This window comes from Telmatherina bonti (assembly GCF_933228915.1).
Source record: "Telmatherina bonti genome assembly, chromosome: 6".
NCBI lineage: Eukaryota > Metazoa > Chordata > Actinopteri > Atheriniformes > Telmatherinidae > Telmatherina > Telmatherina bonti.
Window position 1 is genome coordinate 35,862,639 of NC_136624.1, and position 23,438 is coordinate 35,886,076.

General features: G+C 38.3%; 3 protein-coding genes across 4 annotated transcripts in view; 2 read left to right on the forward strand and 1 right to left on the reverse strand.

Annotated features, from left to right (window-relative positions):
• The window catches only part of LOC306757760 (dnaJ homolog subfamily C member 11-like), a gene marked incomplete at its 5' end in the record, with an annotated part of 8,515 nt that extends 1,118 nt beyond the window's left edge, over positions 1-7,397 (forward strand). Inside the window, 15 exon segments of the mRNA XM_079242889.1 lie at positions 203-332; positions 595-668; positions 749-850; positions 1,013-1,141; positions 1,229-1,351; positions 1,541-1,614; positions 1,703-1,892; positions 2,016-2,101; positions 4,111-4,258; positions 4,261-4,469; positions 4,832-4,901; positions 5,080-5,137; positions 6,517-6,659; positions 6,740-6,869; positions 6,999-7,397. Coding sequence (XP_079099015.1) covers positions 203-332; positions 595-668; positions 749-850; positions 1,013-1,141; positions 1,229-1,351; positions 1,541-1,614; positions 1,703-1,892; positions 2,016-2,101; positions 4,111-4,258; positions 4,261-4,469; positions 4,832-4,901; positions 5,080-5,137; positions 6,517-6,659; positions 6,740-6,869; positions 6,999-7,024 — 1,692 coding nt within the window. The 3' untranslated portion in view covers positions 7,025-7,397.
• A 1,637-nt stretch (positions 7,398-9,034) lies between these two features.
• phf13 (PHD finger protein 13) lies at positions 9,035-15,554 on the reverse strand. The gene is made up of 5 exons (XM_079242601.1): positions 15,190-15,554; positions 14,312-14,413; positions 11,921-12,100; positions 11,413-11,845; positions 9,035-11,334 (listed from the first exon to the last, which is right to left on the reverse strand). Exons 1-5 carry the CDS (start codon positions 15,232-15,234, stop codon positions 11,102-11,104), a joined length of 993 nt encoding a protein of 330 aa, XP_079098727.1. The 5' UTR covers positions 15,235-15,554; the 3' UTR covers positions 9,035-11,101.
• Positions 15,555-16,952: 1,398 nt separating this feature from the next.
• LOC306756844 (uncharacterized protein) lies at positions 16,953-22,068 on the forward strand. 2 transcript variants are annotated; one of them, XM_079241728.1, is made up of 4 exons: positions 16,953-17,019; positions 19,049-19,482; positions 20,360-20,403; positions 20,484-22,068. In XM_079241728.1, the coding sequence occupies exons 2-4, from the start codon at positions 19,228-19,230 to the stop codon at positions 21,445-21,447; spliced, it is 1,263 nt and encodes a 420-aa protein (XP_079097854.1). In that variant the 5' UTR covers positions 16,953-17,019; positions 19,049-19,227; the 3' UTR covers positions 21,448-22,068. The 2 variants fall into 2 exon arrangements, with proteins under 2 accessions (XP_079097854.1, XP_079097853.1); XM_079241727.1 differs by having other exon boundaries at positions 17,010-17,235.
• Positions 22,069-23,438: the final 1,370 nt, after the last annotated feature.

A 23,438-nucleotide genomic window follows, 5' to 3' on the forward strand; every position in this document is an offset into this window, starting at 1 on the left:
TATATATATATATATATATGTATATATATATATATATATATATATGTATATATATATATATATATGTATATATATATATATATATATATATATATATATATATATAATATGTCTAATAGCAGAAAAATTATTTCGCTTGTATGGACAAATATATGCATTTTTATTACCTCAGACACTGTCTTGTCTTCCCATCTTGTTACAGGCTACAGTGGAGGAGCTGAAGGCGTCATATCGGAGGCTATGCATGCTCTACCATCCTGACAAACATCGAGACCCGGAACTGAAAAGACAAGCGGAACAACTTTTCAACCAGGTTCACCAGGCATATGAAGGCAAGTACTGGGAATAGACAAGATTAAAGTGTCCTAAACTATGTGGGCAAAGCCAACAACTGTGGCTAATTTATTCTCATCTTTGTGTGACTGTTACTTTTTGAGGCAACACTAATGTTTAAGCCTAAATCCTCAATCAAACAATACAAAGAACTCCTAACATGGTGTAGCTTTAGGGTTATTAAGCGTGAATTAAACAGTGCCTTCAAAACCAAAAGACTGTAGCATTTATTCAACATTTATTTTTGTCTTCATCCTTCAGTCCTAAGTGACGCTCATTCTAGAGCCATCTATGACCTTTTTGGGAAGAAAGGGCTGGAAGTGGAAGGCTGGGAGGTAGGTTCACTTCCAGTTTTACATGAGAGTGTTTTGCTCTTTCATCACTTACACTTTACGTTGGCGACTACATTGTGTAGGTGGTGGAGAGGAAGAGGACGCCAGCAGAAATTCGAGAGGAGTATGAAAGGCTACAGAGGGAAAGGGACGAGAGGAGACTGCAGCAAAGAACAAACCCTAAGGTTCATCCAGTCACTTGTTTCATTTGTTCACCACTTATATTCAGATGTTTTTAAGTACTTCTTGCAACAACTCAGCTTTTACCGTGAATAATTCGCCCTCTCATTTCATTTTATCGCCTTCGCTGTTACACTCTTTCTTCTAATCCCACCATTATTATTCAGGGCACCATTAGCGTCGGAGTGGACGCAACAGACCTGTTTGACCGCTATGATGAAGACTTTGAAGAGATGCCAGGAGGAGGCTTTCCTCACATTGAAATCAACAAGATGCATATTTCTCAGTCTATAGAGGTGCAACAAAACACACTCTTAGTATTCGCATCCTTGTGTTGACCTGGACCAGGATAATGGTGTTTCCACTCTCCTGTCTTTGTTCAGGCTCCGCTGACAAACACTGACACAGCAATGCTGTCTGGTTCGCTTTCCACTCATAATGGGAGTGGAGGGGGCAACATTAACATGACTGTGCGCAGGGTTACCTCGGCCAAGGGCTGGGGCGAGGTACACACATATACACACTTATCCACACCATGATCCACCTTGTTTTTTATGTGTGTGAGAGGAATTAACTTTTCAGTCCTTTAACTAAATTCAAACCAAGGAAAGTTTAGATAAAACATGTTTTTTGGCATGAACAGTCTGCTACATTTATGTCCATGTGTGTATTTATGCCTGCATTTGTCTCTGCAGGTGGAGTTTGGTGCTGGAGACATACTGGGACCTCTTATTGGCCTAAAGGTGTTTCGCAATATTACTCCACGATGGTAACGGACAGTTTTTTTTGCTTCTAAAGGTTGAAGCACTGTGACATATGAGCTAAAGCGTCCCTCATGACAACTCTGTGCTGTCCAGTTTCCTTACAGCCCAGTGTGGTTTGCAGTTCTCTCCCCGAGGCTTGCGACCCAGCTGTTCTCTGATGACAGCACGACACCTGGATCAGAACACTATGGGCTACCTTCAGTGGCGCTGGGGGCCCAACAGCGCCATGACTACCAGCCTGGTCCGAGACACAAAGACCAGCCACTTTACCCTAGCTCTGCAGGTACACGTGAACATAACAATGTGCAGGCATTGCAGCTGGAACAGAAATTACATCAACTCCCAGTTTGTGTTATTTTTGTCACTTTTTTTTTTTAATCTCTGCTCCGTGTCGTCCCTCCTCCAGCTCGGTGTGCCTCATTCCTACCTGATGATGAGCTACCAGTACAAGTTCCAAGATGAAGATCAGACTAAAGTGAAGGGCTCTGTCAAGTATGTCATGAAACCAAACTGGATGTTGATGCTTGTTATACAGTTGTGCTCACATGTATTCATCCCCTTTTATTAAAGAAAAGGCTTAATTTACAACAATCTCTCAAATAACTGGAGACTTAAAAAGGAACAATAACTAAAAATTTGCAAAAAAATAATTTAGTAATTTAAGACACTGTTTTTTTCATTTAATGGAGTTGAAGAAAAAAACAGAAAAACAAACAAACAAATTGGTCCTGGGCAAATTACAGCACTTTTCTGTTGAACAGTGGGACAAAATACCTGTCAACAGGTGCAGAAGTCTGACTGAGAGGAACAGAAAACACCTGACTGGAGCGGAAACATGAAAGGATTGTTCAAATAAATATTAGTTTATGAGTGATGTAATATGTAATAAATTATCTTATTTGTTTGCTTTTTTTATAAAAAATATTTTTATTGATATTGAACCAGAATTAGAAAATAATGTCATGATTTTCATAAAATTTTTATTTATTATTACTTTAGTCAATTTCAGCTTATTTTACAGGCAGATGTTTTTTTCCTTCTTTAATGAAAGGGTATGAATAAATATGAGCACAACTGTAGATGTTGAGGACCGTGTTAAACCTGTGCTGTAGTATCTGGACCAGTACTGACAGGTATTCTAAATATTTTCTTTTGTGTGTGATTTCTTCTGAAACCTTTTTTTAAAGGAATTTCTCATCATGCATTCAGAGCTATGTGCAACTTTTCCATCCAATAATGAGCTTTGTGTAACTTTTGTGACCCTCTTCTATAACCACAGACATGATAACATGTAAAGGCCCCAAAGCTAGTGGTTCTCAAACTTTTTGTACCAAATTGGTTCTGAAGATAACATACGTCAGTATGTTATTCTCCCCCCCCCCCACCCTGAGATATATGAGTGATCAACTATGTGACCCTGAATTGGAATAAGCGGTTCAGAAAATGAATGAATGAATGAATGAACTATGTGATAATCAGCTGGATCATCCTGCAACCAGTTTCTAAATGTAAAGCTGGAAAACTGGCAGAATCTTCATAAATAAGGAGGATGAAATAGTTTTTGGTAGATTCGGTTCACCAGCGTGCTAAGACATCCAAAATAAGCTTCTCTCATGGAGACAACGCCAAATTCAGATTTTTAAAATGCCATGTGTTCTAACTTTGTTGTTTATGTGTTTTTAAAAAAGGTGCTAATTTCACAGATTTATCTCTGTGTTAATGGTTTAATTGATAAACATATTTTTTCTACAATCATCTGGTGACCCTCTGCATGAACCCACAGCAAGAAGGTCGCTCAGCTGAGGTTTGAACAGTGATGAAGTTTGCATGTTCTCCCCATGTTTGATGGGATTCTCTCCGGGTGCTCCGGCTTCCTCCCACCCACAAGACACACGTGTTAGGTCTATTGCGAAGGTTTGAAGTCTCTTTGGATAAAATGGTCTGCCAAATGACAATATAATATAATATAATATAATATAATATAATATAATGTAATGTAATGTAATGTAATGTAATGTAATGTAATTTAATAGAATAGAATAGAATAGAATAGTATGGTTTGGGAACAGCTGACCTAAGCCACTGATTCTCAACCTAGGGCCCTGCCAGAAGGTCATGGGGTTATTTCTGGGGATTTCCTACTTATCTTATTTTGAAAAAAATACTTAAAAATGTTGAAAACCACTGTTGTAAACTGATAGCTCAATGTCTTATATGATATTTTTGTACGCAGCTTCTTCCTTTCTGATGCTCTGAAATGTCTTTGTTGGTAACACACATATAAGTCTGTGTAATTCAGTCTGTATCAGGTTGTTTTAATGATTTCATCTTTTGATGTAACGTCTGCTAAATGGTAATTTGATGTTTGGCTAAATATTTATGTCAGCATATTAACCAGCAGGACTGGTCCTTTAAGCTACATTGGTCTCGTTCGTAAGCAGCTTCCCAGTTTGATTTCTCCGCTGATCTCAGTTCAAGTTACTGTCCCCCGCCCTTTTCAGAACTGGCTGGTTTGGCACTGTGGTCGAATACGGAGCAGAGAGGAAGATCAGCCGACACAGTGTTCTGTCAGCCACTGTCAGCATCGGTGTTCCGCAGGGAGTCACACTCAAGATCAAGTACGGGCAACCCCAAGATATGACCTCACTTTTCTATGTGTGTCGCCACATGGTTGTCTAATGTGTGTGCCGGTGTTTCTGTTCAGGTTGGCGCGTGCCAGTCAGACGTATCTGTTTCCAGTTCACCTGACAGACCAGCTGTTGCCCAGTGCTGTCTTCTATGCCACTGTGGGGCCTCTGCTGGTGTACATGGCCGTCCACAGATTAATCATCATCCCATACACGCAAGCTCAGAAAGAGCAGTGAGTGCAAGTCCTCTACCTCAGTCAGCATCACAAGTTTTAGCTTCAGGCTTATTTCCAGCCATGATAAAAAATTAAATGACTGTTCAGACATTATTTTCAGATACTGGCCTTTTCTTGCCAGAATAATGACGGTTGCTATATTTATTGTTTTTATTTATGTTATCTCTGCACACTGACTGAATGTTAGATCACACACTCCTGTCATTGGAATAAAAAAAGCTCCACAGCCCTGATTTGAGCTCACACTTCTGATATGGATGTCGAGGATTCTTTTTCACACTTAGCTCTCATCACAGAGGGCCTCCACAGTGAATCCCAGTGGGTGGTTGTTGATGTCTGCTTTTGTCTGTGACTCTCAGAGAGCTGGAGCTGCAGAGGAAGAGCTCCGCCACAGATATCGCCAAAAAGAAGCAGGAGGCAGAGTCTGCTGTGAGTACTCGCATGCAGAAAGACACTTATTCATTGTGTGTGAGGTATAATTGATCATTGTCTATAAGTTCAGCTTTTCTCATTATGAACTCATGACTGAATCTGAACAGTCTCGTAATTTTCTGCTCTCCTTCACCCCTTCTCTTCCCTTTTTCTTTCTCCCTTGGCTCCTCTGCAGGTTTTGCTGATGCAGGAGTCTGTGAGGAGAATCATAGAAGCAGAGGAATCCAAAATGGGTGAGGACAGACACACACAAACTCGCACACACATAGAGAAGAAACTGAAGCTTTTTTTATTTGTAGCCAGTCCAAAGTAAAAATCTAAATGTGCAATATGAATAAATGTGTTGTTTTTGCTGTCACATATGCATTTCACATATTTTATAGTAATGCAAAATATGCTGTAAAGCAAGTCACGATAGTGGTGTAGAATCCTGTTGGGTCAAATAGCTTTAAATCATTAAATCAAAACAACAACTTTAGGATCCTAATTGACTTAATATGATTTTCATATCTCCAGATCACAGCATCCTTTGATACTTAAAGTATGAAGATTGATATGAGAATGCTTATCATGTAGACATGCCCTAGCCTACTTTTTGACCACAAATGAACCAACTTCTGTATTCTGTGAAATATTTCAGTGTGTCAGCTTTGCTACCTGTCTTTATTTATTTAGGATCATATTTCACATCCATATCCTGGAAGTTTGTAAAGTCGGTGAAAACTTGTGCCTTTTGACCTAAAATATTTAACAGAAAGTTTCAAAGTAAAAATAATTAAATGGGACTTCGTAAGATGCTATCAAGGATCTGCAAATACCCAAAAAACAAGGCGTTGTTCAGCAGATGATTACGCCGCTCGAAATCAAGGAAACTGAAAACAATAAAGCCCTTTGTTGTACAAATAAAGATCACTCTAAGAGCAAAATGTGAAATATCCTGCAGTGTCACAAAGGAAACCATGCAAACGTTTAAGCAACTAAAGGTTGACATTGATCTCCACATGCCTGAAAGTGCATAGGAGGTGTGTGCAAATCTGTCACAGCTGCCTTAAACATGGTTGTGGTAGTGTCATAGTATGGGCTCGTTTTGATGCCTCAGAACTGCTTTGCCAGCTCGAATAGGAAAATGTGGAGTCATTCAGTGGTCGGTTTTTCAAAATAAAATACAGCAAGCAAACAAGTCGTTCCACCAGAAAATGTTTAAAAGAATAAAGTTAGGGTTTTGTGATGCACAGTTTAATTCTCATTGTTTAATGTTGTGGAAAAAGCTGAAAGGAGCAGTTTATGTGAGAAAACACACAAATAACTAAAAAGAAGCCACAGAGGGAGGGGACAAAATTCCTGCACGCAGACATGGAGAGTATTAAATTATAGTTTTGGCCACATGCGGTAATACAAGCTGATACTGAAACCAAATGTTCCAATGACTTTTTGGATAATGGTGAATTACCAGTTCTAACCCGACTTTGAATTTCTTTAAAATGTGTTGATTCATTTTAGGATATGATTGTAAAAAAAGAAAGTAATAGAAAAATCTGCAACAAATGTTCAGTCCTCCCTGTCTGTATTCATGCATATATTAATACTGAACACGCTGTATCTGACTGTGTAGGTCTCATCATCCTGAATGCCTGGTATGGGAAGTTTGTCTCAGACACCAGCCAGAAGAAGGAGAAAGCCAAGGTGATAGATGTGACTGTGCCACTGCAGTGCCTGGTCAAAGACTCCAAGCTCATCCTCACTGAGGCCTCCAAGGTAGGTCTGATCTAAAGCCTCCATGTATTTAAGCAAATCCACATGTTCAGAATTCATATTGTTGATCTCTGTATGCGCAGGCAGGTTTGCCGGGCTTCTACGACCCCTGTGTGGGAGAGGAAAAGAGTCTAAAATTACTTTATCAGTTCAGAGGTGTGATGCATCAAGTCATCTCTGCAGACACCGAGCCACTACGGATACCTAAGCAATGTTAGTATGCAGCCTCTTTACTAAAGACTCATGCAGCTGCACATTAATTACAGCTTTACTGAAGCTTGCAGTTTGTGCTTGCCCACATTCAAATTGTGTATTTTCTTTTTTTCCTTTTTGTCTTGTCAGCTCACCGAATTGAGTCCGAGTCCTAGGAGCCCGCTGCTGTTGGAGTACCAGCAGGCAAATACAGATAAAACAGACACTCTGTGTGCAGACAAACCCAAGACTGGAAGGGACTCTTCAGATATAAGTTTGTTTCTCTCCAGTGGCCCTCTTCCTGTCATGGTATTAGTGAATCTGTTTCACAAATCTCTCCACTCCTTCCTTTCCTGAAGGCTAGTTCTCAGGTCCACAGAATACAGGAGTCAGCTCTGAGTTTCCCTCGTTGGCTACACCTTACAGATCTGCCTGCTGCTGGAGATCAGACACTGGCCCAGAACCACGTTTTTTTTCTTTGTATGCTCGACACAGAGGGGGACTGTTGTTACTGCAGATGTGGTGATGACTTCCCTCATCGTATTTCCTGATATTCATTAAGTCAGGTGTATGAGGGAGCTGTAACTTTACCCCACATCATTGTAGCTTTTTTTTCCCCCTAAATGTGTATCCTGTATTTTAACTATAACTTAGTCATTGCATTAAGTCATGCAAATGTTTCTGGGAACACTATGCAGGACCACGTGTCAGTACGAGGAATGACTGAACTCTTCCTCATTTGTTATTTAATTTAGTTGCGTATGCTGCTCAGTGTGGTGCCAGTCAACACGTGTAAACTGGTGCTCCAAACTTCTCTCTGTGAAAGCTGGAATATGGAAGAAAGAGCACAAGGAGCAAAAGGGAGAGTTGACTTTTGATGGTAGTAATCCAGCTAAGAATTTAACCACGTAGATATTTAATATCTCATTCTGGGCTGTGATTTATATAGGCATACATTTTATTGATCATGTATGTGCAGTTGCAGCCAAACAGAATTTTTCTGTCATGATTTCTGATTCAGTGAAGGTTACCGTTCGGTGTGTATCTGCCACAGTGCTAATGATAACAGAAACTAACGCTTTGGACTGTAAACTTTTAAAAATGGATGTCTATTTTGCTGCTGATTATTTTGTGGTGGAGGTGCATCCTGCAGAGGGTGAATCTCAACACTTTGCCCCGTGTAGCTTCTCTGCTGCTGAAGCACTTCCTGCAGCTGAGCTTCAATGCAAGTTTTATTGATTATGTCACATTTAAATGTTAATTTAATATTAGAATGAATGTTAAATTTGCACAACAGCCCAGTGCCATAGGCTTAAATTTGCACAACAGCCCAGTGCCATAGGCTTTTAATCCAATACTAGTATCCATCTCCTGAGTCGCAGAGGGGTTTTAATGCTTTTAGTGTTCATTTACCCATTGATTAACCTCTGCTGTAACTAGAGAACGGTGAGGCTGACAGATAAAATTCAATAACCCACAGGACTCTTCACTACTGATCAACAGGCAAGTGTTGCAGCACTGAAGTCCCAAAGATTTACATTTGAACTGGACAAAGCCACTCTTAATTAAGCCCCTGTTTAATTAGATCAGTGTGAGTAATTATATTGGTTTAACTGTTGATAAATGGAGTTTGCAATACTAAAGAGCTAGTTACGCTTTGGATCATTGGCATCAGTTTGTTATAAATTAAGGGAAAATCTGGTGAACTATTTAAAGCACCAATACAGGATATAAACTGATTCATTCTGTATAGAAAGATATGTTTTACACTAAAAGTACATTATTATAGGCCTTTTGTCATAAAAAAAATATTTTGAAGCCAGTAATTGTAGCTGTACATGTAAAGTGGAAAGAGTTAAAAGTTGGGTGCATAAAAAGTTATCTTGTACTGGGTTGAGTTCAGTACTGCAGCAGCCATTTTGCACTGTGTTTGTTGTATTTGTCATATGTTTGTTGTTTTAAGTGTGCTGTAAAGTGTTCAGACAGGTCATTTGGTCACTGGAGCCACCATGAGGTGAGTGGTGAGACTGCTCCTGGCTGTTACATTCCAACTCCATCCTCCCAAACTCACTCTTTATGTAAATGTTAATGTATGGTTGGAAAAAGAGCCTGTATTCTGTCCTGTAAAGAAAATAAAGATTTAAAACCAATTGAAGCAATGTACAAATGAACAGTTAATCATCAGGTCAAAATGGTAACTCTTTATTTACAATAGTTTACAGTAGTTTCACAGAAACAGTTTGCACCACAGTACAGACAACGCTTTCTCAGTGAGGGGATAGGACAACCCAGGATCAGAATAAACAACCTTTGTCACAATGAGCATTGTTCACATACAGTATATTCACCTCTAAGACGCAGACACAAAAATACGGATATGTGCCTGAATATGTCTTGAGATTCTAATCCGAGAATTGGCTAATTATCTTTTCCTTGTCATAAAACGTAGTAAAAACACCAACCTTGGCGATTGCTGGTAAGAACTAGTTGACCAACATTTGTAAATACCAGAAGACAAGAGTGCACAGATAATCTTTTAATGCTTGGAAAGTCTTTGTGTTCTTCACAAACTAAACATTCACCATGTGTGTTAAGTCGTTTCCGGTCAATTCAGCATTGTAAAACCCTTTCTTAGACAAACACTCGAGGCTCTGCGTTTAAAATTTGTCACCTTACAGTATGGCTTTTATAAAATTAGAAACAATATGTAGGCCTACACGGACAGGTCCAACAGCAGATGGCACATGAATAACAAAGCTTAAACTCTTTAATTCAAATTGGAACAAAGTTTGAGAGGAAGCTTAAACTTGCTTCATAAATAAATGAATACTGCTATGAAAATGAGGTGGTAAGAGACCGGGATATCTTACTCTGATCCGACCCTTCAGAAACGAAACAAAACCTGACTGTTCCCACTTTAGTTTAGTTTTTAGTTCATAGTTTTTTTTTCTATGTGTTGCAAAAGACAAAAAATCCATGGAGCTGAGATGAGGCAACTCATAGCAGCACATGCATTGCTAAAACGCTCACTCAAACCAACACACTCACATGCATTTATTCACTGGAGAATTTCTCTTCCAATACAACTCCAGTTAGGACTGGTTTTTTTTCCCCCTCTTTTTTTCTGTCAATACTTAAACAGGACGGCCTCAAAGTTCCCTTTTTTTTTAGAAACATTTGTCTTAAAAAAAAAAAGTCACTATGAAACAGGTAAGTTGGAAATATGATTATAAACTCCAATCTTTGCATGACATGCTGCAAAATCAACATGGACCGAAGGAAACCAAAAACATCTGAACTTTTTTTCTGATTGATTCTTAAAAACTGCGACATGACTACGTCTTTAATAGCAAAAAACAAAAACCAGGAAAACTATGAATACTTTAAGAGCTCATCAAAGCTCCATTTATAGTTGACTTTTATGTTGATTGTGAAGAAACGGCTGAGGTTGGAAGACAGCTTGTGAAGAAGAGGGAGGAGAACAAGCGCTTGCTTTACATTAATAAGCTTTTAGTCTCAGTGATATCCTTTCACAATGTCTTAACGTTTAAAAAAAATAAACAGAGGAAGCAGATGCAGACTAAGTTTTTTTTTTTTTTTTTTTAAATCCTACATCTTTGTTCTACTGGATTATACCTCAGCTTAAATATGATAGCACCATTGAAAGCAATGAACACAAGGCTTTGCTAGTTTGAAACGGTTAAGTGTGTAACATTAACAGAGGCATCCTAAACAAATCAAATCCAGTTTAGAAAGATGTGTGTCTCTTTTACCAAAGTCAGATGGATTTAAAACTATAAAAAAAAAAAAAAGAAAAAAAGTGAGAAAAAAAGTGCAAACCATCTTTCCCACAAATCCCAGCATGCACCATGCCGGGTGGCAGTTGAGAAGTTATTCTCCCTTATATGGCAGTTCAGATGTTTCCAGTGTTCACGAGACACACAGTCTCAACAGTAGCAGTTTGCTGCTAATGCTAACGTAATCTACAGATATCCGTTCAGTGATTGCCTTACGCACAGAGTCCGTAGGAAGCAGAAACAAACCCTAGTAAATCTAAAACAGCACTCAAACTGTTTTCAAATGGGATAAGGGTTTGGGGATGGGTCCACCAAAGTGTTCATAGAAAACGTGGGTTCATGGCTGACCAGGGAAGGACCTGATTTTGAGGAGGGGTCGGTCCAGCAGGTGTGTGTGTGTGTCAGGAGGGGAGAACATGAACAAAACGAGGTCAGAGTTTAGGATTTGACCTGGGGTCAGTCTAGCAGATGTTTACGTGAGCCAACGCGAGAGCGGTGGGAGCGGCGGGCATCCGGGGGTCCGTGTGTCTCTCGGCAGCTCTGGCACACATATGTCTCTGGAACGTGGCTCTTTCGGATCTTGGCGCATGACAGGTGGATCCAGGTGTTACACTTGTTACATTCGATCATGGCTCGGCCGGCAAAAGGTTTCATGCAGAAACACGTCACCAGGTCCCACGAGTCGTCATCTGAGCAGACAGGATGCATTAAGTGTTCTGTTTTATTCAACTATTAATCAGTTTAGCATAACTGTTCAAATAACTTACCTGAGTCTACCATGATGTCCTCATCCTCTTCTGACCCGTCCTCATCTCTGAATACCACTTGCTTCCCCTGGCGGAACACGGTTCGGTTTCCTGCAAAGCCCTCCACCTTTTGTATCTTTACCACTCCTTCTTCCAGGTCTCGACCATCCCATTGTCGACGCTCTTCCTTAGGCTCCTCCTTGGGCTCCTCTTTGCAAGGGGAGGGGCTGGGCAGGCACTGGGGGTGGAGGGGAATGCTGAGATCATCTTCAGGCTCTTCTTTGATCATTCGGCCACCAAAAGAAAGAGGCGGCTCCAGCTCTGGCACCGCTGAGTGGGCATGCTGTGCCCCGCTTTTCTCAATGGACCGATGTTCCCTTTCCTTTCTCTTCTTCTTCCTCTTCAGCTTGTCAGCTTTCCTGTGGTCATCTGGGTGCAGGGTAGTGATTGTGTGCTGTTAAGAAAATAGAGCACATGTGTCAAAATTAAGCCTAAGCTGTGGTAACGCAGCAACATTACTTCAGCTTACATCTCTCCTGGTGTGGCTGGACAGCATAGGTCCTGGCTGAGGACGTTTCCTGTTCCTGTCTTGGGGCACCTTTGTAGGACGTTGGGGGCAGGAGGTTGGGGGTCCAGGAGTCCAGCCATCGCTGTCAGCTGTGCTGCCTGTACTATTAGGGGGGCTGGAACTGCTGCGCAGTGGAGAGTCCTTACAAAAAAAAAAGGTTAAATGCAGAAATAAGTGACAGCAAACTAACAGGAGATAAAAACAGGTGATAAAGAGATCCACAACATGCATAAAAACATCTAACATGATGATCTTACATATGCAGAAAGGTGTATATAATAGCATGTAGAAATCAAGTGTTCCTCATGGAAGAAGAGAAACTAAATTTGTCAATTATTTGCCCTGCATTTGTATATACGTTAATTTCTCTGCATGCCCATATTTGTAAAAAAGTTGTAAAATAACTGTATTCTACTTTCATATTATTATTCAGCTCTTTTATCATTTTTTTTTTTTTTTTATTATTTAGCACCTTATCACCAAAACAAGTTCCAAATCTGTTAATTGTCCAAAGACAATGGCAATAATGGTCTTTCTGATCTGAAATGACACCTAAATAAAGGGGTGCAACACTATTTTGATACTGACACTTAAAGCAATTATTTGGGTAGCGCCCCTGCTACCTGTATGTATAAACAGAAGACCTATCACAAAGAAAAAGCATCCCTTCGTGAGATGGGCAGATGGAACACTGATGCTTTTTTAACTCCATGTTTCCCAAAACCATGACAGACGTGCATACCTCTTTTATATTCACGGACCTATTTTGATTAGGGACAACTTCCCAAAGAACAGATGGGTTTTAGTTAAATTAAAGAGGAGTTAAGGTCAGTCAATAATAAAAATAAAAAAAATAATAATAATAAATAAAAAGAAAAACTGCAAACTCAGTAAGAAGCAGAGCAGTCCATTTAGTCAATAAGTCTATGTTCTTAGTACAGAGCATGCAACACTAAAACACACACTTGTATCCAAAGAAAGTACAGAAACAAAAGAATCTGTTAAAGATAATCTCATTGTGTGACTATCTCCCTCCCTGCACCCAAACATAAGATTAAATTAGCAAAGGAGAGATTACGTCTCATATCCACTTTTACTGAGTCAACAACGGAGAACAAAAACGGAGGTGATTTACTGAGACATTAGTTTTAGGCAATGCAAGGCAAGTTTATTTATATAGCAAGATTCAACAACAGGATGATTCAAAGTGCTTTATAGGGACAATAAAACATCAGAAAAAAAGAATTATTACTTAAAATTAAAACATGAAATCATTTTGACTCTGGGAACTGATAAAATACCATATCCAGATGACTTGAGGGGTCTGGTGGGTTTATAATGTGACAGGAGATCTCTGATGTACTTTGGTCCTAAACCATTCAGAGCTCTATAGACCTGCAGCAGAACTTTAAAGTCTATCCTCTGGCAGACAAGCAGCCAGTGTAAAGACCTCAGAACTAGACTGATATGGTCTACTTTCTTGGTTCTGGACTCAAGCAGCAGAGTTATGAATAAGCTGCAGGTGTCTAAAAGATTATTTAGGAAGACTCATAAAAACACTATTACAGCAATCAAGCCGACTAAAAATGAAAGCATGGACTAGTTTTCCAGGTCCTGCTGTGACATCAGATTTTTTTCATCCTTCATACATTCTTAAGGTGATAGTTTCTGGTCTGGTTGATGGTTTTTAGGTGTATAAAATGAAGCTCTGTGGTGACCTGTAGTCGCTTCTCTTTGGCTACAAAGACAGCCACCTCAGTTTTGTTTTTGTTTAGCTGAAGAAAGTTAAGGCAAATCCAGTCAATCTCCTCACTGCATTTACCAACCTGCATAGCTGTGGTAGCTAATGTTATTATTCTGTATGACTTGTGTCAGTGGGAGCATGTAGATGTTCAACAAAAGAGGCCTACATGTAATTCTTGTCTGCTCAGATGTGAAGTTGCCTATTGACACATAGTACTTCCTCTCTTCAATTATGTTTTGAACCAGTTTAGGACACCCACCCAGCTCTCAAGTCGTTGGAATAATATCTAGTGGTCAACTTTATCAAATGCTTTAATACATTTTCTAATATAATTGGAAGCGTTACTTATTTAATGCAGTCATTCAGTTGCTTAAAACTTAGTGATTCCCTCAAACTCAGAGTTGGTTATCAATATTTCCCTTTTTAATGATAGCTTTATGGTTTTTCTACTTTGGCGGGATTGTACTTTTAGCTTACATGAGAAATTAATCGAATTAGTCGAGGTGTAACGCACCTGATTAAAATAAAGTAGTGACATACAAATAAATAAAAGCAACAGATCAGCCTAACAACAGCTGAACCAAAGCACAAAGCACAGATTTACTTACCTCCTGCGGGTATGGGATATAGCCGGCATAGGCTAAAACAAAAGTGCAAAACTTGTTAAAATCTTCAACTGTTCTCCTCCTCCGGTACGGCGGACTGAAACCCTGAAAAAAAAGACAGTCGTGTTACTGAAACCTCCATCAAACCTGCACAACCCCGACATGGCGATGAGACTAACCAGAAGTGACCGCCGCACACTCCGTAAACTGCTACACACAGTTGGCTCGATGCCACGCAGTGACATTAAACAAAAATGTAATTAACAATGTTGACAAACACAAACAAAAGTATGATGGATTGAATTCGCACATTTCTCCCGAGACTCCTTACCAACCCCCACCAATGAAGCCAAATACAAGCGACAGCTAGGTCGGCTAACAGGCTAGTAAGTAAGTAACCTGCTAATGCTAAAGGACCAGTGATGGACTGTCACACAAAACAGTGAAGTAACACAATAATTACACATCATTTATCAGTACAGCTGCATTTTTCAAGCATCAATGCCAGTCGATTATTGACTGACTATAAGGACATTTGGTATGATTATGATAAGTTAGCATTTGTTTTAGCATGCTCGGCTATTGTAAAATGTAAATGCTAGCTAGCTTTGACATGTTACAAAGTGGACCAACACCTGAAAGCACATTAATGACAAATTCTAAAACATAAATGAAAGTTTTAGTTGTGCACGGTGACATTTCGATATTAGAGAGTCTGAAGGTTTACTAAATTAAACTTGCCATTTTTTTTCTGCATGTTAGCAAAAAATTATGTCAACATTAGCGAGCTATGCTAACGCGTTAGCGGTTGCTACACCTTATAAATACCGCTAGCCATGGCAACAAACTTCTCATTGTAATAGTTACATAAAAACACCCACCTCTGGCTGAAAGGCACGAGATGTCGATGGGTTTATGTCACCCATCTTTTACCGAGTAGTCGACCACCTGACGTGTTGTGGATGCACCGTGAGGGTTACAAAAGCGTGCTATCCGATGGGACCGTAAACAGTGAGGTTACTTAGCTTTTGCTCGCTAGATGCTAACGTCAACGTTACCTGCAGCAAAACTCGAAGCAACAGTGTTAACTCAGTTTGCCATCACGAAACGTTACTTGTACCCATGGCAGTCAACTAATTAGCCAAAACAAACTTGCAAAACGTGACCGATGAACGCGACTAATCGTTAATAATACGTGTCCATCGAGCTGTCCGGTAAGGTCCCCGCTTCGTCCAGTTTACTAAGTGTTCACTTTAGCAGTGAATCACTTCGGCTGTCACTCGCTCCCTGCCTGCCGCTTCTTCTTCAACTCTTATTATTTTGGCCAGTGAAGGACATGTTATAATGTCGCCCTCTTTAGGATTGCTTCGTTGCATTCAACAGTTGTATTCAAAAGACATGCAAGTGCTGCACATAGATAGATATATAACAGGTTGTGTTTTTTATTTTTTATGATAGGATATAAAGTCAGATTAAATCTATTGTAGATAGATAGATAGATAGATAGATAGATAGATAGATAGATAGATAGATAGATAGATAGATGAGATGCAATTATGCATAAATGAATATTTTCACTTTTATTTGCAATTAAAGTGGATAGTAAACTGTTTTAGTAGGTGTTGTAGAACTTCAAAGTCTCCCATCTGACCTTTAATGAAATTAAATGAAATGAAAATGAAAAATACTTTATTAATCCCCAAAGGAAAAATCAATATTGTAGTAGATAATAATCAACTTGAGGTCTTGTTCCAGAGGCTGATGGCTGCTGGCAGGACCTGAAGAAGCCTGTCACTGAACACACTTTGTTGTTTCTTCACTGTGTTGTGAAGAATCATCCATCATCTTCCTCAGCATGTGCAGCATTCTTATTTGGACAATCAGCTCCAGCGGCTCAAGAGTTACTCCAAGCACAAAACCTAATGAAGAAATAAACAGATTTAATTCCACATAGCACAGAAAACTAACAGTCCATCCTTTGTGATAGAACCATTTTGCAAGTATAATCATTAGTAAATGTGAATCAAATGCAAATTTGTAATGAAATTGCTCAATAGATGGGACATGTACAACTCGGGTTCTTGGGCCTGTTCATATTTTCAGTGAAGTGTGTAATGGCTTTCTTTGAATATTGTAAATATTATCCAAATTCTAATTTGGTTACAAACTAAATAAAATTTGGTGTAAATCCGATTGTTTGTGTTGCTTGAGGAGCACATTATAATAAAATGGCTATTATAATCATTCTACATTTCAGAGTTTTGTAAATTAAAAACAAACAAACAAACAAAAAAAATGAACAAAACTTTTTTTTTTGCTTGTCACTTTTCGTGATTCCAATTAGGAAAAAAATATCACAGTAACCAGACCATTATTCTGCTGCTACAATGCCCAAGAAGACAGAGCAAAAAGATCAATAAAAACAATAAAAATGCCAGAAATGTTCTAATAATTTTTTTAAATTTAATTTTTTCACCAAAAAAAATAAAAATTAAAATAAAAATTAAAATTGTGTTTAATAAGCTTGAAAACAATTCTGTTAACTGATAACCCCTTCCTTTTCGACTTACTTACAAGTAACGGGCATTGTCCGAAGGAGGGCGGTAGTGTTTTAGTGCCTACTAAAATTAATAGAAGAAGAATACTCAGGAAATGAGACTCATCAGTTTCCGGTTACTTTTTGTTTTGGTGTAGCGCGCCTCAGTGAGAAGGTTAACTTTCTAGTTTAGCCTGCTTAAAAGTGCTGAAAATGTCAAATACCAGGCTACAGAACTTTCATACCTTTCTAACCGAGCATTTGAACACATTTGCCGTGGAGGTATTAAGTGAAGTAGAAAGCATCGTTGAGACATGTAACGAGGAAAACAAGCGACTGAAGAGCATCCTGCGCATGGTGCTCAACCCACAGATAAAGTTATCCAAGATAGGTTTGGTTTTTTTTTGGAATATTTCTAATTTTTATTCACCAGTTTCGTTTGGTTGTTGCTATTGGTTTCGAAGTTAGATGACTTGAGGAAGAGCTGGTAATCTTGAGTATAAATGTGCTTTTAGGTCTTTAAAATGATTGAACGTGACAATGCTCATCGGGTAGTTTACCCCATGGATCACCCAACCCAAAACAACACGTGGTAACCTGTTTTTAATAGTCCTCACACTCTTACAAGTTTAACAATTTCACACACGATGGTTTTCATGTATTCTCATGGGCATTGTTTCATAGCCTCCATGTCTTATCACAGATATATATCCCACAAGGACACAAGAAATTAAGAGACATCTAATAACTAAAATGTAACATAAAAAGACGAAATGACAAAAATATACCCAAAAAAAATCTCCTAGAATAATTTTGAGAGACAGAACAATGATGGGTGATTATTTGTGTATTCTTGTTTAAAATTTTAATGCTGAAATATACAACACTACCTGCTCTAAAGTTCATTATTAACTCCCCGCTGAACGTATATAAATGAACATGTTAAAGTAATGTTTATACACATTACTGACTTGTATTGCAAGGCACAATTTGGCTTTCAGTGATTCCTTCAATCTGTATCTTTCTGGATAAAAATATTTAATATATTATTAGATTATGAAAGTTTTCATGCATTTTAATTAAATGTAGAAGTTCTGAAATTCACAACATCAAAATGATATGCTCCAAAATAAAAGAAATATGCAAATATTTTACACATTGTACAGAAAGCGTTTGGAAAATTTCTGGGGAATTATAGTTACTATTTAATAGGGTGATATGCTTTTGTCCCGATTCAATTCCAATATTTTTGGGTGCCGATTCGATTTAAATTGCAATTCTAACATTTCTCCAATATTGCTGATTTTTGTAGATTAAAAACAAAAAAAAAAAAAAGTATAAAACTTTTTTTTGCTCATCATTTTTCGTCATTTCAATGAGGAAAAAACATTACAGTAGCCAGACCATCATTCTGCTGCTATAATGCCCAAGAAGACAAGTAAAAAGATCAATAAAAATATGAAATGACAAAAATTTAAAATGGATTATTTGTATTTATTTAAAAAACAAACAAAAAAACAATTTCAACAAAAAATTGAATTTGAAATTGTGAAGCAAAAAAAATCCCAATTTTTGATTTTTCAATTTGATTTTCCCACCCTTACTATTTAGCCATTCATTTTCTGCATTTGGTAAAATTCTGTTTGTTGGTCTGCCCTGCCACGATGTATTTAGCAGTCAGCATAGTCATTGTTCACCAGCCACAGCTGTTTAGTGTGTGCTTGGGCATATTGTTCTTGGGAAACAAATAATTTTAACTCAGGTTTGTGTATCTTTTGGTTATGAAAATATAATGAAAAATCCTTCACTATTCAACTCTTTTTATTTATTTATTTTTTACCAGTTATAGGTCAACACATAAATAATGAATCAAGCCTAGAGCATATAGCTTCTGCGGCTCCACAGTTTCTTCGGATTGAATTCTTTATATTTGGTCCTCCAAACACATCTGGTTGTTTTGGTAAATTTAAAACTATGGTCAGACGGACCATATGTTTGCCAAGTTGCCACTGAGGAGCCTTGACTGTGTCAGTTGTGAAGACTGCTGACAGTGACTTCAGTGTTTAAGAGGCTTCATGTCTTTTAGCTAAGAATAATTGCAGTTTTAAGAGGTTTGTGTTTGGCCAATAGACCTTTTATACCCAGGTTATGGCAAGATGTGTGTTATTACCTACTATTAATGTCTTTTTTTTCTCTCATCATAGATATCAATTACTACACAGAAGCAACTAGAGATATTAAAGAGCAGCCTGCAGAACTGAACTGGTCAGATGGTGAAATATCAGATCATTTACCTACAGAGCCTAAAGAGGAGCAGATTGAATGCAACATAAGTTGTGAGTCAAACCAACAAGAATGGCCTGGGGAAGCGGAGAACATTCACATGCAAGTCTGTGTGAAAGAAGATCCAGATGAAGAGAAACCAAGCATGCCCTTCATCACTGCCTCATATTGCATTCAAGAGTATCGCCCAAACTCTTCAGGCACTGTGTCAGCTGAGGGAGAGCAAGATGAACACAGTGATTCTTGCTCCATGGAATCGGGTGAAACAGCAGAATATTCAGCACTATCTGACAGCAAGGAAAGCACAAGTAATAGCATGGACCTCCAAGACAGTCATGAAACTTCAGATGCCAATGTAAGTGTGAAAAATTGCTTGTATACATCTTTTATGAAAATGTTTTAGTTAGTTAACTTCGCTTGGAAACAATTTTCTAGTTAAAAAGAATTTTGTAGACAAGATTTTAGAAACATAAAATGCCTTTTCTGACTTTCAAAGTAACTTTCAAAAAGAATAAACCTTTTTTTCAAAAGTTAATACAGCGTAACTGAATATAAAAGGTAGATAAAGCTTGCAAACAGTCTTTAAAATTTGATTTTTCACTGCCCTCTTTTTTTTTGCTGATAAAATATTTGTTTAATTATGCTTTAGGTTGTTTTACATGCTGCACTTTGTGTTATGCGACATGTGACTGTGGGTTAAAAAGTCCAGTTTCAACTGCATTTTGCATTATTTATTTAAAAAAAAAAAAAAAAAGGTGCATCGAGATATTTCTTTGCTTACCTCAAACAAAAGCATTTGTGGAATAACTGGCGTATCAGACTTTTAAAGCTCGACCATGCAGATCCTGGTTATGTATTGATACTCTGGGCAACAGAACATGTCCATTTCATTCCTATTAAACTAATTTTTAATTTATTTTGTTATTTTCAATATAATGGAATCAGCAGAGCCTTTAAATCTGAGATTAGGCCACAGGTGTCAAACTCCAGTCCTCGAGGCCTGGTATCTGATTCAAAACAAATGGATCCAGCAGCTCATTGTCCACCTATTTATGAATTTTAGTCAGGTGTGTTTTAGCATGGAGACAACAAAAACCTGCAGGATACCGACCCTCGAGGACAGGAGTTTGATACCCGAGTATGGCTAATTTGAATGTTGTTTGCTTCTTTTTTCCTGTGGAAAAAAATAACTTTTTCTTTTTCTTGGGTGGAACCTCGCTACAAAATGAAAGAGTCCAGAGTCTTCCCATCAAAAAACCATGCTAAAGATACCCAGGTAAGAAAGCTGGGACTCTTAACTGCATATTTGAAACAGTTTTAAATGTCTCTAATATATTTTTAAATGCTTTAATGCAGGATGAAGGTGCTTGAGTCTTTAAATACTACTCCATCAGACCAGAAGTCCTTTATTCAAAGACTTGAAGAAGCCTTTAAGGATTTTCCTGAGGATGAGAAACCATTGATTACCAAGATGGGCCTCACAACAGACATAGAATGGGTGGAATGCGCTGTTGGTTTTGTCCCTAAAGGCAGCCCCCTGTCCTATCAGCTACCTGTGCCATCGAGTAAGGATTATAAACCTTATGATGATGCTCCCCCGCAGCCGCTGCTTCCCTTGAATAATCACACCCTGGAACCGGCATCTACTCCTGCTACCCTCAAGGCGGAGGAGCAGGTATATCTAAATGACATGAATATCACCTGGGAAGAAGCACAACTTCTGGAGAGGTCCACCCGTGCATGCAAAGAATCTGCAGAGAAGGTGCAAAAGATGCGCATAACCAGCCGCTTCAGAGAGATCTGTAAACTGAAACCAGGGCAGAGTCATGCAAAACAGCTGCTGGTAAAAGTTCTGAGAGGCCACCGCAAGTGCAAGACAACACAGATAGATGAGGAAATGAGGCCTCGAGCAATTCGGGAATACTGCCGGCATTCGTGTGTCAACTGGTCTCCCTGCGGTTTGGTTGTCCATCCAAACGCTCCGTGGCTCGCAGCAATGCCTGATGGGTTGGTGTACGACCCTAAAGAGCAGAGCAGCTATGGGCTGCTGCATGTCAAAATTGTCCATGTCCAAAGTTTCATTGAATGTAGTTTTCTGATGTGTAGAGATGAAGTCTTAGAGCTGAAGAAGGCCCATCCATACTACTGGCACATCCAAGGAGAGATGATGGTAACGGGCACGCCATGGTGTGATCTGTTGGTCTATTCCAGAGAAGACATATTGGTTCAACGGATCTACCACGATGAGGTCATCATCAAACTGATGAAGAGGAGGTTGGAGGAGTTTTTCTTCTACTACTACCTTCCGAGTCTGGTTTAGCTTAAAACTTTAGTGTTAGTGTCATCACACATTCCTTCAGTTGGAGATGAGCTTTTCACTGACACTATTAGTTGAGCCACAAAGGCGTGCTGTAAGTGTTTCACCTTTAAACTATGGTAAAGTAGTTTACCGAATAGAATGAAGTAGTGCCACAATCTACACGAAACACACATGGTACATCTTTCCTGAGTTATTCATTGTCTCGTCTGTGAATAAGTGGGAAGCATTAATCATTTGACACCTCAAACTTGGTGGAAAAAGAAGCTTAAACTAAAAATTGATGTTTGAAACCAAAGTTGGCACACAGCTCAAAGTTACACCCCAAACTAAAAAGGGAAAAACTAAGAGTCTGTGTTATGAGCTAAGATTTCTTTTAGTGTTTAGTGCAATTCAAGGTCTGAACACTGGAGAGGAGAGCGAACATGGATATCTATAGAAGCTGTCATTAAAAACGCATGCGACTCATTATTTCCCTTCAGGTTTTCGATCCATCTACTTCAGACAAAGTTTTCTTGCAAATGTGAAAAGTTTTAATGGTTTTTCAGTCGTTGTCACTTTTTTAAAAAGTTTTTTTGTAGTGAGATTTAAAAATGTTTTTTTTTTTAACTAAACTTGCTATGTTTTTGGATACATTTTGTCATGTTTGAGGAAAAAAATACAATGTTTTTAAGTTGTTGGATCAATTAAAAAAAATTAAAGCAATTTTTTTTCTCTCTTTGTTTTATTACCTTTTCTGTAGATTCAAGTGATCAAACCATTGTAATGAAAACATAAACTTCTGGCAGATCAAGTTGTATCATACTGTAAACTTCTAAATAACATGTATGGACTTTGCAGTGTGGGTAATTATCAAGCTTTAATAATTTAGACTGTTTCAGCATTTCAATGGTGAAATATTTTGTTTTCAAAGTTTTATTAGTTATTCCACAAATATTTCTCCAACTTTAGCTTGTTGTAGTTTCAGTTTGTATCATTGTGTCATTTTAATTGGTTTAGTTTAAATGTTTAAAATAAACATCTCAAACATAATCCAGACTCACTTAAAGTTATAAATCAGGATAAATTTATTCAACTAAGGTCACTGTATTCCTTATTAAGTGGAAATACGAAATGTGAAGTTATGTGTATCATTGCTGTTAATGTCACAGGCTGTCATCTCAAAGATACTTCAGGTAAAAATAAACCAGGCAAAGATGAATTTTATACATGTGAAATATGATTCTGATCACCTGGCTCTGAACTCAAGTTAATATAGACCAGTGGTTTCCAAACTTTTTCTGCAGGGCCCCCTTTTAATCGACGACAATAATGTGAAGTCTCTCTTGTTGATTTATCATAATTTCGTATGAGTACTTTTACTATTTAATCCAGTGCCAAAACTCCTAAGTTTTATTTAGCCTTGCCCGCCCCCCAGTTTGAGAACCACTGATATAGACCAACACACTATTATACTTATGTTCCAATAGTTGTTTTGCAAGTAACCCACATAAATCCACTTGATTACTGTGGATTTTGAGCTTCTGTGTTTATTTAATCCATTATTCTTTTGATACTTATCTAAAGTTTTTGTCCAGCAGCAGCTTAGGCTAACAAGCTCTGATACCCCTCCACACAGTCCCTCCAACATCTTCTGCCAGGCTTCCTGTCTGGAAACCTCAACAAGGAGACATCCTAACCTAGCCTCCTTTATTTATACACTTTAATATAACGTATTTAATTAATTATGCAGTGTGGAATTGCGTGATGCTGCTTGAGTCTTTTGTCCTCCTAAATATTTGTTAAAAGTCTTCAGTTTACATGAGAAGAGTTGGAAGTAAACAGTTGATGTTTATGCTGTTTGCCAGTAGAGGGCGCTGTGCGCGCTCACCGCGAGCCAGTTGCCAAACTGCAGATTTCTTTGGGTAATATCAGCTGACGAAAGCCATTTGTTTTGCAGTTAGATTGAGAAAAAAACAACAACTTCCCCATAACAAATACTTAGTCATGTTTCA

Bases quoted from the DNA above. Each gene is read 5' to 3' on its own strand.
- LOC306756844 (XM_079241727.1), top strand. From the start codon at position 17,058: ATGTCAAATACCAGGCTACAGAACTTTCATACCTTTCTAACCGAGCAT. The intron at 17,236-19,048 runs GTTTGGTTTTTT...CTCTCATCATAG, and splicing joins GATAAAGTTATCCAAGATAG to ATATCAATTACTACACAGAA. The intron at 19,483-20,359 runs GTAAGTGTGAAA...ACAAAATGAAAG, and splicing joins ATGAAACTTCAGATGCCAAT to AGTCCAGAGTCTTCCCATCA.
- phf13 (XM_079242601.1), bottom strand. From the start codon at position 15,234: ATGGGTGACATAAACCCATCGACATCTCGTGCCTTTCAGCCAGAG. The intron at 14,414-15,189 runs GTGGGTGTTTTT...CTTTTTTTTCAG, and splicing joins CTCGTGCCTTTCAGCCAGAG to GGTTTCAGTCCGCCGTACCG. The intron at 11,846-11,920 runs GTAAGCTGAAGT...TTTTCTTAACAG, and splicing joins CCAGCCACACCAGGAGAGAT to CACACAATCACTACCCTGCA.